This window comes from Diuraphis noxia, unplaced genomic scaffold (genome assembly GCF_037042655.1).
Source record: "Diuraphis noxia isolate RWA-SAM2 unplaced genomic scaffold, SU_Dnox_SAM2 contig0001, whole genome shotgun sequence".
NCBI classification, from domain to species: domain Eukaryota; kingdom Metazoa; phylum Arthropoda; class Insecta; order Hemiptera; family Aphididae; genus Diuraphis; species Diuraphis noxia.
The window spans coordinates 45209447-45224723 of NW_028301711.1; the positions used below are offsets into that span (position 1 = coordinate 45209447).

General features: G+C 27.9%; 1 protein-coding gene across 2 annotated transcripts in view; it reads right to left on the reverse strand.

The window, feature by feature from the left end:
• Window positions 1–3441: 3441 nt before the first annotated feature.
• LOC107166536 (cell growth regulator with RING finger domain protein 1-like) overlaps window positions 3442–15277 on the reverse strand; it is a 45436-nt gene continuing 33600 nt past the window's right edge. For both annotated transcript variants that reach the window (XM_015515249.2, XM_089216354.1), the window contains exons 3-6: window positions 7143–7314; window positions 6848–6995; window positions 6379–6486; window positions 3442–5800 (exon numbers count right to left, since the gene is read on the reverse strand). In XM_015515249.2, coding sequence (XP_015370735.1) covers window positions 5414–5800; window positions 6379–6486; window positions 6848–6995; window positions 7143–7314 — 815 coding nt within the window. In that variant the 3' untranslated portion in view covers window positions 3442–5413. The remainder of the gene's footprint in view (window positions 5801–6378; window positions 6487–6847; window positions 6996–7142; window positions 7315–15277) is intronic.

A 15277-nucleotide genomic window follows, 5' to 3' on the forward strand; every position in this document is an offset into this window, starting at 1 on the left:
GGGAGCTTCGATCTCACACAACTAAAAAGATTTTTTTTTTAGCAGGGGGGTGGAGGTAATGGAATATTTAGAGGTTCTGCAAGCATTCCAATTCCATCCTATGGAAATTATTTACACTTCAATCACTGCAGTAATAAGAGTTATCTTTGAAATCTTCTTGCCGCGTTCCATTTGCCTCTTTTCTGCGTTAAAACTTGAAGTAGAATAATATAAGCACACCATTTTTGCAAAGCGCTTCGATGAGTTACATAATATACATACTTAGGCAGTTAGACCTACGTCTACGATTCATGATTTTAGTTATTGTGATTATTATGACTTATGAGTCATAATTTATGACATATTATATACTATAGTGCCAGTTATGTATTCGTAATTTTTTCTATGATATATTATGAGGAGGGATTTGGAGTCTTAGTCCCACTCTCAAAAACAAAATACATCTCTTACCTGACCTACGGTGAGGTATATCCCCGCTTATATGCTGTGTTAATTAATATAGCTAGTCCGCCTCCAGATTATTAAACATAATTACGTATTTGCATTATAGATGGAGTTTAATTTACTTTTTATTACACAATTCCGATCTATTTGCTAAAATGGTAACTATTATTGTAATAAAACGATCGATATAATCTGATATAGTAGAATTATTTTTTATTTAAATAAAATTTAGTATATTAAACTAAACTGATATAGCATTATAGCCGTATAAGGTAAGTAAAAAAACAACACTCTATTTTATAAAATCTACCATAAACTTTTTTTTATGTAACACTGGAGCTGATAGGTTTAGAATGTTTAGATTGAATTTTGCGATAGGTACTCAACCGTAATAAGTTCATAACATAGATTATAGTACCCATATCCGTGATTTGTGATAATAATCGTAAAATTTTTGATATTGATATGATAAGGTTGATTTTCATTAAATAATTAATGATAATTTTCCACCAATAAATGACCAAAGTAAATTTTTTTTTGTAAGTAATTAATATTATCAGGGCCGGCTCTAGCTTTTTCAGCGCCAAGTGCAAGTATTATTTCGGCGCCTTTCGCCCTGTTTTTAAATATATAAATAGGCAACCGCGCGCACTTGATTTTGGCACCCCTGTGCCGTCGCCCACCTCGTATCTAAATCCGGCCCTGTATGTTATTTTACTTTTGTCTTTGATTAGTTTCGAAGCTTGTATACGTGTGATGTATCACTAATAATTGTATTAATGTTTGAAGTATGAAATATTTCATTTTAAGATAAATTTCATTATGTGATGTAATATTTCACAGAAATGTGAAACATTGAAATATTTTTTAATACGTATGTTATAATATTATGATTATTTATCAATAACCTAACTAAAGAAAACAACCACTAATGAGTTACTATATTCTACAATATTTTATAATTATATACTTATCATAAACACCTCAATATGAAAATTAATACAATTTTATTTGTATAGGCCATAAAATTATACATAATAAATAAAATCCTATAATAATATTATGAACATAACTAGGTATAATATTTACTATTTATCTACATCAAACGTATTCTTCTTGTTTTTATGGCTAATTTATTCAAAACGTTTTCCGGCTGTAATATTATTTCTCTATAAATATTCAAAAGTGCCAAATCATTTAATCTATTTTCGCAAGTCGTGTTCCGCAAATAAGTCTTCAATCGTTTCAATGGAGAAGACCTTTCACTACTGGTAGTAGTAACTGGAAGGGTTGCTATAAGATTTGAAGCAATTTAGTTTTTTTTTTTTATTTAATTTATCATAGTATCACACAACCAAAAATAATAGATAATAATAGTCTCACTTTTGAATATCGTGATATAAATTATAAACAAACAGTTTTATCAAATATTTTCATAATTCACAACCATAAATAATATCTTTAGTCGTGGTCATATCCACACAGTGTTGTTGAAATCCCGTGCAGATAGTATTATTAAAAATATATCATTATTATAATTATTATCAATCAGCTAGGTTTCTGGACGAGGAACGGCGCTAGGATTTGCGGGGCCCCGGGCAAAATAAATAACAGTCACATTACATATTATCCAAACTAACTAATCTCTGAACAGTATAAAATATCATTTAAGAACTGCGGAGCCTTGATTATAATTTTAAAATCGACGGGCCAGGGGCAACTGCCCCGATTGCCACCCCCCTCGCGCCGTCCCTGTTCTGGACGAGTTCTCGGAATATTCAGAAACGTCTTATACTCTTATGTCATATATTTTTTATAGATATTAGGTACTAGAATTAATGAAATATACAATAGTCAATAATATAAATAATAAATTTATTAGATGAGGAAAGGCAATGGGGGAAAGGGGGTTTAAACAACCAAAACCCCCACTGTCTACACCACTGTCCTCGTAACATACTCTACAATTTACAGCAGTAATATACACCTCCAATACACACAATCCGCGGTGCATACACGAACAGTGGCGCCGTACGAATATTTCGTAAAGACGTTTATCATCGACACATATTAGTTTAATATTATTATAGGTACCTACCTATACACCTTTCGCATAGGAAAGCGGAGAAATACACCGAAATATTGTTGTACGAAACGATCGCTCCGGTTCGTGTACATAGTGTTATTATTACGTAGGTATAATATAGGTTTGGCGCCACTGGCTCCCAACGTCATGTGCCACCGTACGGGGGAAGGGGGGGGGGGGTTACGGGTTTGAAATGGTGTAGGTCGTCGTATATAAGTATAATATTATATTGTCCGTTGCGTAGCTGTAAACATAATAATAATAATTGGTATTACCATAGAGAGCGACGGTTATTAAAATTAATACGAGTACGGGAACACGCATATTGGAGGTATGCATCGCGTTCATATTATGTGTAGTGACATTGTAGGAATATTATTCACTGTACATTTTTTATGGTGGGTAAACATACCAGGCACCAGCTATTTAATAGTATGCAATATGCATATATATATATATCTGCATATTACGTACCTATATTACATAAATGAGGAAACGAAATACACGGTAATTAAAACGTCGCATAGAACTGCAAATTGCTGCACTCCGTCACTGCAATATGCAATAATATTATAATATTATGTATTATACACTTACTACATACTGATAAAATAATACACTGAGGTTAGGTTAGGCAGTATAACAGAGCTCCATGGAGTATATAAGTATGTGCCTATAATATGATATTATGATGTCTAGAACTTGTAAATATACGATAATGATAATAATATAATAATAATATGCATTATAATATAATAAATATATATATGATATTGTTGCTGATGTAATTGTAATACAATATAGGTACTATTATTGTTGTTGTATTGAGCGTCCCATCAGCCCACATAGGCACAGAGGAACGACAATAAGTGCATGACGCATGTATATGTATATACGTATAAAAAACAACGTTTTGTTGAAAAAAGTTATTTGAATCATTTTTATTTAATCACAATCACACATTCAATATTTTGGGCATACAAAAAAAAAAAACCATAATAATTAGAATTATGTTAGTGATGTTTCACGACAAAACACTTTAGTTCATTGCCATCTTAGCCCAACCGAGTGAATATATTAACCATAAACAAATTAGGTAATAACTAAGTTATCATAAAATCTGAACAGTCTCTCTTCATTTTAAAAGGGAAACACTGCAAATTTCTTAACATTAATATACCTTAAACTATTTATATAAATTCAACGGTATAACTAAAATTAAATTACAGTTTTGTAGATCAACAAATACAACTAAGAGTATTCAATGTATCGTAATAATATTATATATAATATGTGCGTTTCTTATATAGGTATATCGGATCTCTCAATAATATTATGATCAGTGTTATAAAAAATAAACATTTGTTTCAATATTTTTAGGTCTGTAAAAGAGAGTATGAGGGCCGAGTAACATTTCTTAACTACATAAGAATTCGTATGTATAAACATTTTATAAACGCATGTAGCATGCATAAATTATATATTTTGTCATACATTTATATAATTTTATCATTACAATTATACAAATACAATATAAAAATAATATAACGGCATATTATTAATGCCACATACACTTTTTTTGACCATATTATGCAATACTTCAATGGGAAATCGATAAATACAAGATTTAAGGGGATAATATAAAACGAAAGGAAAAAATACAAATGAAAAATAATGTATAAAATGATAATAATAAAATTGCTCGGCTTCAAGCTAAGCCTCTTCAAAATATTAAATCCGATGATTTTTCTTTTGAAGAGACAGGCAAGTTACCGGACAAAATATACACACATAAATATGAAATAATAATAATCATAATAATAATAAAAATAAAAATAATATAATATTAATAATAATAATGATGATTTCATGTATAAATAATAAACCATTATAATATTACATTATGCACACGGAAGATAATAAAAATAGCGTTTATAAATGCAGAGCGATAGCACGTCCAACAATTACATCATGGAAGATTATTTTTATTTAATATATTTTAAATTTATGTTCGTGCACTTTTGAAATTAAAACAGTTAAGTGTTGTACGTATGGTTTTTTTCGAGAGAGTAAAATATTTATGAATATTATATAGTATAACACATATTATGTATAAGGAACTTTTCTGTGATAAATAAGTCTATAACAAAAGATATGTTATATAGGGGGGGAGGGGAGAAACAATTGTGATAAATTCATAAAATAGAAAATATTATTATATTCGTTCGTTTCGTGATTCTGGAAATAAAAAGAACTTGATCGACTAGCGTCTCTATACACAATTCTTTTTGTTCGTAAAATAGATTATTATTTCACACCACCAACACCCCTGCTAAATGTGAATAGGTCAACATCTCTTTTCCGTATGCAGACATTACACACAACAATGGTAAGCGTGTTTTTGGTAGTTATACCTCATTGTCAGACCGATTTATGTAGCATTATAAATATAATAATATTTGTGCACAATATCTTAATAAATAAAATAGGAGGGACATGATGAGGGGACGAAAAACAAAATATATGATATTCAAGGTGAATATGCCAAACGCTATAAATTCATAAGTTTGAAGTATATGTTATATTCACTTTTATATCGAATAATTTGCATTGAATAAATGGGTGGGAGAGTGGAGGAATTGTTATAAACCGATTGATGTGTTTGTGAGTTTGTCTGTTTACACCGTGTAGGTATATGTGTAAAAACGTATACGATATTTTTTGCTTAAGGTAAACGGCTGATTTGAGTTAAGAGAAATAAAGAGAAGAAGAGCATGATGATGGGGACCGAGCGGGAGGAAAAATGCGGGACTTGTGGAGGCGATGATGGCGGGCTCAGTGGTAGGAGGAGATGGTTGGCGGGGTGTGGGTGGGTTTGGAGGCCTAATGTAGGCCGAGGAATTCCGTAATACCATTTTGAATCCACTGGGAAAACGCCTGTCGCTTGGTCGACGCTCCCGTCTTGTCTAGGCCGGATGCGCAGTCGGCCAAATAATCTTCGTTGCGCACGCAGAAGTAGCTCTTGATCGGACTGCGGCACATCGGGCACGTCTCCAGCTTGCCGAAGCACGATGCGCATATGCACGTGTGACGGCACGGCAACAGGGCTCTGGACAGCGGGTAGAACTGACACACGACGCACAATTGTTCCTGACTGGTGATCAAGCCGCTTCCGCCGCCGTTGTCCAGAACGACAGCCCTCTGTGACGCGTCATCGCTGCAGGCGTCGTCTTGATAACTGAGAGCGTTGCCGGTGGCCAAATAGAGTTGCTGTGAGGACAAAAAAATAAAATCACACACACGCTCGTATTACATTTTAAGTTTAGACAAGCGGAGTAGTGGACAAACATTTTGCGGGGTAACCCCGTACCACTCCACTCTGCCAATCTAAACTTTAAATACCTATAACTCATAAACTACTAGCGCTAAATTCGAAATTTTAAGTATAGGTTACCATTTGAAAATTAAAAGTTGATAGTGGTTTATCTAATAAATATAAGGGTGAAAAATATAAGAAAAATAAACAATTCAAGAAGAGTATAAATCTACAATTTTGAAAAAAAAAATTTGAAAAAAGTCAATACTTTTTTAAATAATGAGTGTTGTTTGATAAAAGAATCACCCTTTATTATATAGGTATCAAAACAATCAAATCGCTCGTTAAATACTTGTTATTGTTTAATACATAATTATATATGCAATTTTTAATCTTATCTATTTAATTAATTAGGGGATACATATGTATTTTCATCTCGCTGATCCGACAAATAGCGCCAACATTGCTAACATCACGTGCGTACTTAACCGCGACATGTACATATCATATATAATATTAAGTAAGTACCAACCTTTAATGATGACAGTTGTCCGTTCGCTTGTTTCAGGTACTGCGCCAAAATGTTCGTAGGCAACGTGCACACGTTATCCTGGATATGTACTACATTTATCAATGCCACCTACGAACCCACAACAAACAATTAAACACATACCAATAATTTATGGACATTAACCTGTCTATTATGTATATAATGTAATAATGTATATATCGAGAATAATAGTAGGTGCCTACTTGCAAATAATATTAGATTTTATTGTAGCTACAGTTATAATAGGTATTATCAGTCGATTTTCGACAACTTGAATTTCAAGGGGAATAAAATTAAAATCAATTAATGTATTTTCGAGTCTTATACCTACCTCAAACATATTTCAAAAACAGTTCAAGGACAAGAAAAAAATCCATATCGAACATATCGAAACTCGTCTGCAGTATTGTAGCTAGGTATACCTACGAATTAAAGTAAGACTGTAACTCACCGTTTCGTCTGGATGTAAAGTGGAATTTTCAGGAATGTCGCGTATAAGGAATATAACCAAAGGGTAGCAATGCCGAGGGGGAGTTCCCAAATCCAATTTTCCCTCTGGCATAAACATCTGAATGGTTTTTTCAGTATGGCTTGTTTCGCTAAACATTAAAGCAGTTAAGGATATTTTCAACTAATTTAATTTCAAATATTAATAGACAGATATTATATTCATATAATCGAAAAGCCGCTAAATCTGTCAAATATGTCAGTGCCAAGATAAATATTGGTATTAATCAGAAGGATACTGCAAAGTTAATCCACAATGTTGGTAATGTCCACGGAGTAATGAATCATCCTTGACGGCTGTTTGAAATGAGCTCCATGCCTTCCACAGGAAATGATGAAGTTCTCGGATGGAAACGCCCCAAAATGCTTGCAATGTATATGGTACTTGGCTTGAGACCGTGCATCGAAGATCTATAAAAATAAATTTAAATAAGACGATTAAGCGAAATTACATACATAACACTACCATATAAATTATGATAACTATAATTATAAATTATGCTTGATTACCATTTACGTTTAGTGAATATTATCAATATTTTAAAATACATCCTTAAGATAACATCATATATCGCATATGTGTGCGATTGTGTGTGTACAGATACTTAAAAAAAATTTTTTTAAATTTTTTAAATGTATTGGTCACCAGTTATCAGTATTTAATCATATATTAGGTATACCTATTAATGCAATAATAGCTTCACGACAATGGTCTCAAGGGCATGTTTGTTGAGACTATTATTAATGGCGAGTGCACAATACAATAACCTCGAACTAATATATAAACTAGAGTAAGAACACACAAATTTGAATACAAATTCAGCATTTCATATCTTTTTAAACGAAAAAAATCTACCTACTCAAATAGTAACCTTTGAAATAAAATAATATTTTAGTAATGTTCTTTCAATAAAAAATTATGAATTTATAAATCGAGAAGATTATTATGTCTGATATTTTATTTTAATAGGTTTATGCATAACCTTCGTTAACATTAAAATATGTTTCATAAATATTAACAACAATAGATCCAATCAATATTTATCATAAAAATTGAATGATTTAATTTGTAAATTATTTATATTTACGGAACACATTATATTCACATATATATATATATATATATGCACTATACATAATTTCAAGCCGAATACTATTAAGTATTTAACCAATTTTTCATTTAAATTTAATTATTACAACAACAGCATAAACAATATGATTATATTTAAGCTATAAATATCTCACAACAATAATTGTAGGTATAATAACAGGAAATCAACATACAATTTGTTTGGCAATTTGTATAGGTGTATAATGTTCCTGGATAAGGTAAACATATTAAATACTTAATACTAAAACTTTGTGTCATGTTGATGTTGTTCTATTGACCATTTAAAATGAACATCTGGCGGAGTATTATTACAATGAAGATGCCAAGAATAACAACTTAAATAGCGATTATTAGCAAAAGTAATTTATCACATCGGATATATGATCTTAAAATCGATTACGTTTTATTCTTGTTGAAAGGTTTGGCTCGAGTTCGGCACTCGTCCAGTTGTATTTTTAATATTGGATAGGTACCATTAGGCAAGATCAACGAACGAAAAACATGTCACACTATTATTATTATTATTGGTTTTTACACTGTCTTCATATAATATGAAACTTTCATCTGAAAAATTTGATGTTAATGAATGTTATGAAAGATTTCGTCGTAAGGTGAGATTATTAGGCACGATTTATAACTTATTTGAATCATAACGGCAACATAAAATATAATGTATCTTATCTAATTAAGGTTATTTAACATATTTCATGTATATATATATATATATATATATATAACCATATAGCACTGCTTTATATTTTGACAGATGTTTGAACCACAGTCAAAACGTATTGATGAATATTTTTAGGAACTTCTCTAAACTCATCAAACAGAAATGTCAAATGGATTTTATACAATGCAATCTGTTAAAGCTGAGAATGTAAATGTAGTACGCGTCAATCAAATAAGCTATTTCTGAAAACATAAAGACAAGCTAAAACTTTAAAGTTTCAGTGTATAGTTAGAAAGCTATTAATATATTATATTTAATCAACTTTGTAATTATTTTACTATGTTCATTATATTCCTTGTAAAAAAACTATACATCTTATACACAATTAATTTGTACTATATACTATCATAATTTTATAAATTTGTCATAAAATTAAAAAGAATAAGACTTGAAAAAAGTTATCCCGATCTGTTTCATAATATATTATACTATTATTGTACATAATATGAAATATAATGGGGGTTTGAGACTTAATGCTCCTAAAATATTCGAAATATTAATTTAAAACACCGAAAAATGCGCACTATAATATGCATATTATTTTTTATTTATTTAACAATTATATGAACAAAAATGTGTGATTTAATTTAAAATAATTATGATTTAAATAAATGAATTTATTTATTTTAAATAATTAGGACTAGCGACTTACTGCACTAGAAATTTTCAAAATAAGCAATTCAAATTACAAACAATTTTCTAAAATATGTGGTTAATTTAGGATGGAAAAACGAATAAACAGCATATTATTATAAATGAAAATATGTTTCAATATGTGGGAGTAATAATTAATAAAATAATGCTTACATTTTGTAAATATACTCTTGTTATATAATGTTATATATATTTTCATATTAATCTATTAGGAAAATGTAATTTTGAAATAGATTGCATTATAAGCTTTGTAAAAATAGTCAACTTTTTTCAAAATTAGTTTGTACCTATATGATATTAATTATTTTCATTAACACATTTCATTGTTACATTACCTACTTAGACATTTGAATAATGCCTTGAATTTAAAATCATAAATTCAGTATTAAAAACGAAACAATTGTTATTTCTTATCTAAACATTTAACGTTATTTAAATTAATTAAAATTAGCTACATTATATAGAACTTAATTATTTATAATAAAGATTAAAACAGATATTAGTGAATTTTATAAGAAATTATGAAGTATACACAATATTTATAAACAAGAATATTGATTGTTTTTTTTAACATTATATCGATGATGTATTGATCAATTAACATTAAGTTGCTGTAGTAAATTCAATTTTTAAATAAATTGATAATTGTATTATTATTATTATTTTTTTTTTTTATCAAAAACTCAATAAATATAAAATTTTTTCAAAATATGACGATGATTTAAAAAAAAAAAGTTATGCCTGACCAAAAAAAATCAAGCCTCGAGGTCACCATGAGTTTTAAGCAAGTGTATTATTTGTATAACTTGTTTATTAGTATTCTTTATTTATTATTTATTATTTTACCGGAAAAACGAATCTTTCGAGGTTATAATACTTATACATATATAACATAAAAAACTATTTTATCAAAACTCTTATATTTGTTGAACTGTAACTAGAATACATTTTATTTATCATAATAATATAAATTAGAAAGTGTTCGATTCCAAGTAGGTACCAACATAAAAAAATTCATGATTTAATGAAGTTTTTTAAAAACAAATAGGTACTTCTAAATATTTATAAATAATTTAAGATATTTATTTTGAACAACGTTATTTTAATTTAATTATAAAACATACTTAAACTTGTTTTAATAAGAGATCAGGGTAAGTTTTTATTCAATTATTTTTAAAAACACTCACAATATACTTTCTTTCATAAATTAATTGATTGATATTAAAAAAAAATAAGTATTTAATTAATGAGTGTCTTTATTCAATTATTTTTCAAAGTAGGTAAATAATATTAATAGCTGAAATGAATCAAATCTAGTTTAAAGTTTCTGTAGTTATTTTACTCAAAGTATAGTAGTATTTACAAATCAAGTACATTTATGATCCTATAAGTATCGTGGTGGTAACAAGATGATGGGGAGTTGTGTAATTATCAAAAAAATTTTTTCAAGAACTTAAATCCTACGTCATTAAACAAAACCGAAATAACATCTATTTACCTACTTAGTTTGATCCAATTAATTATTTGCTCTAGATTACATAAACTAGGCATATATGTATAGTAATTAGTAATTACAAAAATTATTAATTATGCCACCACCAAGTGCTGATATTGAAAAAGATTCTCGAGTTAAAAAAAAAAAAATCCTACAAGAGACTGGATGGTGAGTATAAAATTATAAGAAAGTTGCAGTTCTTTATTGAAAAAAATATAGATTTAATAGATGTACCAAATTAACAAGTTTAACTGCATGCCTGCAACCTGCATGTTAAGTAACTCGAATAACTGCTTTAAACAAATAATAAAATTTAAAAAATAAAAATCGAAAGATCGAAATTAAATCATATTTATTTTAAATACGAGGTACAATTTGATTTACGTAAGTTGGACTTTTTTTAAAGGTGAATGAACCCCAGCTTTTAAGTACATAGAACAATAAAATTAAATAAACTTAAATAAAACAATTAATTTCCCGACTAGGTGTGCTAAAAATGACATGAAAAGTATAATAATAATAATATAGACAAATATCTTGTTTAATGTATTTTCAACTACTTACTAAAGTAGGTATACCTTGCTGAAAAATATTATATTATTTTATTCGCGTTTATTTACTAATCTGTCTAAATAATAGAGTAAAAATGAAGCTTTATGTTAATTTTGTTATGACGAGATTATTAATCATATATTGTATTATAATGTTCAGCATATTATTCATTTGAAAACTTTCCAAAATATGTTATATATATATATGTTTTTTTTTTAAAGCGTGGTAAGAAACAAAATATGAGGGTTATATCATAATAATTATAAATCTATAAATTTAAAACTTAAATTCTTTGAGTTTGAAGTAATATGCATTCTATATGATAATATATTGTATAAATATTAGCTATATTGCATTATTATGTAGGTAATTTTCGCATGATCGGTTGTCGTGAGAAATTATTTTTGAAGGAAAACGTATATAAAATTGTATATAATTTCCTGTTGTCATTAATCAACTTACGCCCGAAACTTATAAGATTTGTTCAAAGACTTGAGTTTTATCACAGTATAATTATAAAGGAAATATTCAAGACAATTTTTAATCTATTCATAGGTACTTAAAAATACGTAAACTGTAAATTAGAATCGTTAAAATAATGAACTTCCCTAGCTACTATTTTATAATAGATACTCGTATCATACATACTACGGTAAATTCTGCTATATAATTTGTCATTTAAGTATCAGTGCTGAGGTCTATCTAAAATATATAAGTATATACAATATACTCTTAAGATAGGCCATTAAGTGTACCTAATATTTTACAAGTAGGAAAATACATTTTAAATTTAAATTTAATGATTATTTTACGATTATTAAAGTATTCATTCTAAATAAATACCAAATATCTTAGAAGAATTAATCAAGGAAAAGTATTTTATTTTGTATTTTTTTATTAGAGAATATACAATCTATACACAAAAGTATAATAAGAATATGTGCTATATTATTTAGAAAAACATGAATAGGGCGAAGGAAGAAACCATCCTGTGATCGCACTTCCTTTTGCTTAAATATATATATTTATTTTTTATTTATAGAAGACCACATTCTACAGCAGTAATACATGTACAGGAAAAGTACAGTAATTTCATAATATTATAATAACAATATTTTCATGATGAGACAACAAAATACATTATAAGGACTTAAGGTTAACAATTAAAATGACATAAGCGGACTGCTTCTGTAATAGGATTTATACCACACGTGACACATAGAGTTTTGGCCAAAGGTAAATTTAAAATATAATTACATATTTTTAGGAAGAAAAACGTTTTCCGAGATCTGGTTTTAAACACGCAGTTAGAAAATAAACCTTCTTCAAGAAGATTTAAACCACAAACAAACATTTTTTTTTTAAAGGTCAGTAAAATAAAGTAGAAAAATGCCAAATATGAAAAATTTTAAATAGGTTCTAAAAATTGTTTAAAATTTAAATATAGGAAAAAAGGGTTCGTGTTGTTGTGCCGTGGAAGTAATGCGAAAGCAGTTCCTACGGCGTCGTCAGTTAAAAATGAAAAAAAGGGTTCGTGTTGTAAAGTAAAAATATTATTCTAAAGTAAAAATATAGGTACCTAATTAAATTATATCATCGATTGTATGAAATACAATTATTATTTATATGAGTCATTTTAAGAGGCACTATCAATTAATAGGCACATGTACTTTTCAGTCTTGACTGCAAGTTATAACTTTAAATTTAAAATGATTCACTCAATACATTACAATTAAGTTAAAATCATGTATAAATAATACATTTTTAGTAACGTGTTTCTCAGCACAATAATTACAACAGGTTCGGGCGTTTTAAAACAAAAATCATTATTCTGATAACTATATAACAAAGGAAACATGTTTCGAACTTTAATAAATAAATACTAATTTCGTATAAATATTTTAGTTCACTTAAAGATTAATTTTAAGTTAATAATTGCAGTTCAGATATTTTTTATATATGAATATTCTTGTGAAAATGTAAAATATAAGTATCATCTTAAGGAATTTTTCAACTTAATCTCCATTGGCAACTCGAAACAAGAAATCTCCTTTGTTCTAATCGTTAAAAATAAACTAAAGTACCTACCTAAGTACTATAATACGGCATGCCAACAGGCATCAACCAATCAACTCGCCTGACGTTAATATTTTCTACATACAACACCAACCAACTCACAATAATCTGATTAGACCACTAAAACCGGTTGAAAAAAACCAAATATTCAAGTTTAAATCCTGATCTCAAAATGAAAATGTATATTACACACGCCTTCAATCCATTACCGCTATGGATGCATCGTGTACGTTTATTCTGTTCTTTGTTACTTGTAATGAATTACAAGGATGCTAAATTGTTTTACTACTAGCAGTTATCGCTTTCGACACATATTTTTTTAAGGACATTCTTCTTTGTCACAAAAAAAAAAAAAAAAAAATTAAACATTTTGATTGTATTGTATGTGCGAGGTCATTATCAAACGTTTTTCTATTTTAAATCTTTCTAGTGTGTTTAAAGGAATTAGGCATCACATTTTTCATTGAACAACTGTCAATACATTTTTTTCTCACTTTTGATGGTGTGGATACAATAATTATACAAACAGCTATTCACATATAAAAATTCAATAAAGTGAATGAGTGTCAGCACTCTTCGAAATTTACTTAAAACTAGTGACCAGTTGTTTTCTTTTTATTTGAAATTTGAAAACAGAATACATTATATTTCACTTAATAAAAGTGAGCGGAGGTTAATATTTTATTCAAAGAACGGCCTACATTTTGTAAAAATTTTTTATGGCTTAGTCAACTTTTAGTTATTTATTTAACTCGTGAATATAAATTATTTCAAAAAATTGCTTATTCGTATTTATAGTAAAAAATAAAATAAAATAAAACTAAATTATCATTTGATTTCAATCATCAATCAATTGATAAATAAGCTAGGTACTTATATTAACTTACACCAATGTGATACAATTTTTCTACCAGAACGTGTTTTATGAAAAAGTTTATGCTGACCGTCCTGCAGATTCAGTTCATCCTTGTTCAGGGTCTAAAAATATAAGTAACTACAACGAAAATCATACTTAAAAAATTATATAGTAATAATCTAATAAATTGGCAAAGATATGTTTTCTCCAAATATTTTAATTAACATATTATATAAATCGAGTTAAAAAAAATGGGATTTCGCCAAAATTATAATCATTATTTATTTTAATCAAATTTCAAAGCGTAAACAACATTAGTTTATATTTTTGAGAGTGAGTATAGTATTCATATATAAAGAAAAATAATAACATAATAGGAAAGACTTATAAAACAATTTCATCTAGTCGTTTTCACGTATATGATAAAAAAAATTATAATCTATGTAAATATATTCCAAAACAGATTTTCTGTGAAAAAATGTGTTCTTCAAATAATACATACTGTAAATGCATTGAAAAGAAACAATAAAATCAAGATTTCAAATCTTTATTCTGAGTAGGTTGTCTGTATAATAAAAATAATTTTAATTTTGTTGGATTAAATAGTAATAATATATTTCGTACGTAAAATACGCCAATACCTATACGTAAATTATTTTACACGTGTGAATAAATAAATATAAATATACCTATGTATATAATAATAATATACCTATTACATGCTCATTGCTCAGTTGAAAAACACTTTTCAAAAAAATAAAATATTTTCACTTAAACAAATAAAAACATTTAGGTAGGTACTTATATGTAATATATTATGTCTAATGGTAAACGTAGGTTAGACATTGCAAATTTTTTCAAAATTTTTCGTTGGACAATTCATTCGACATATCCCGT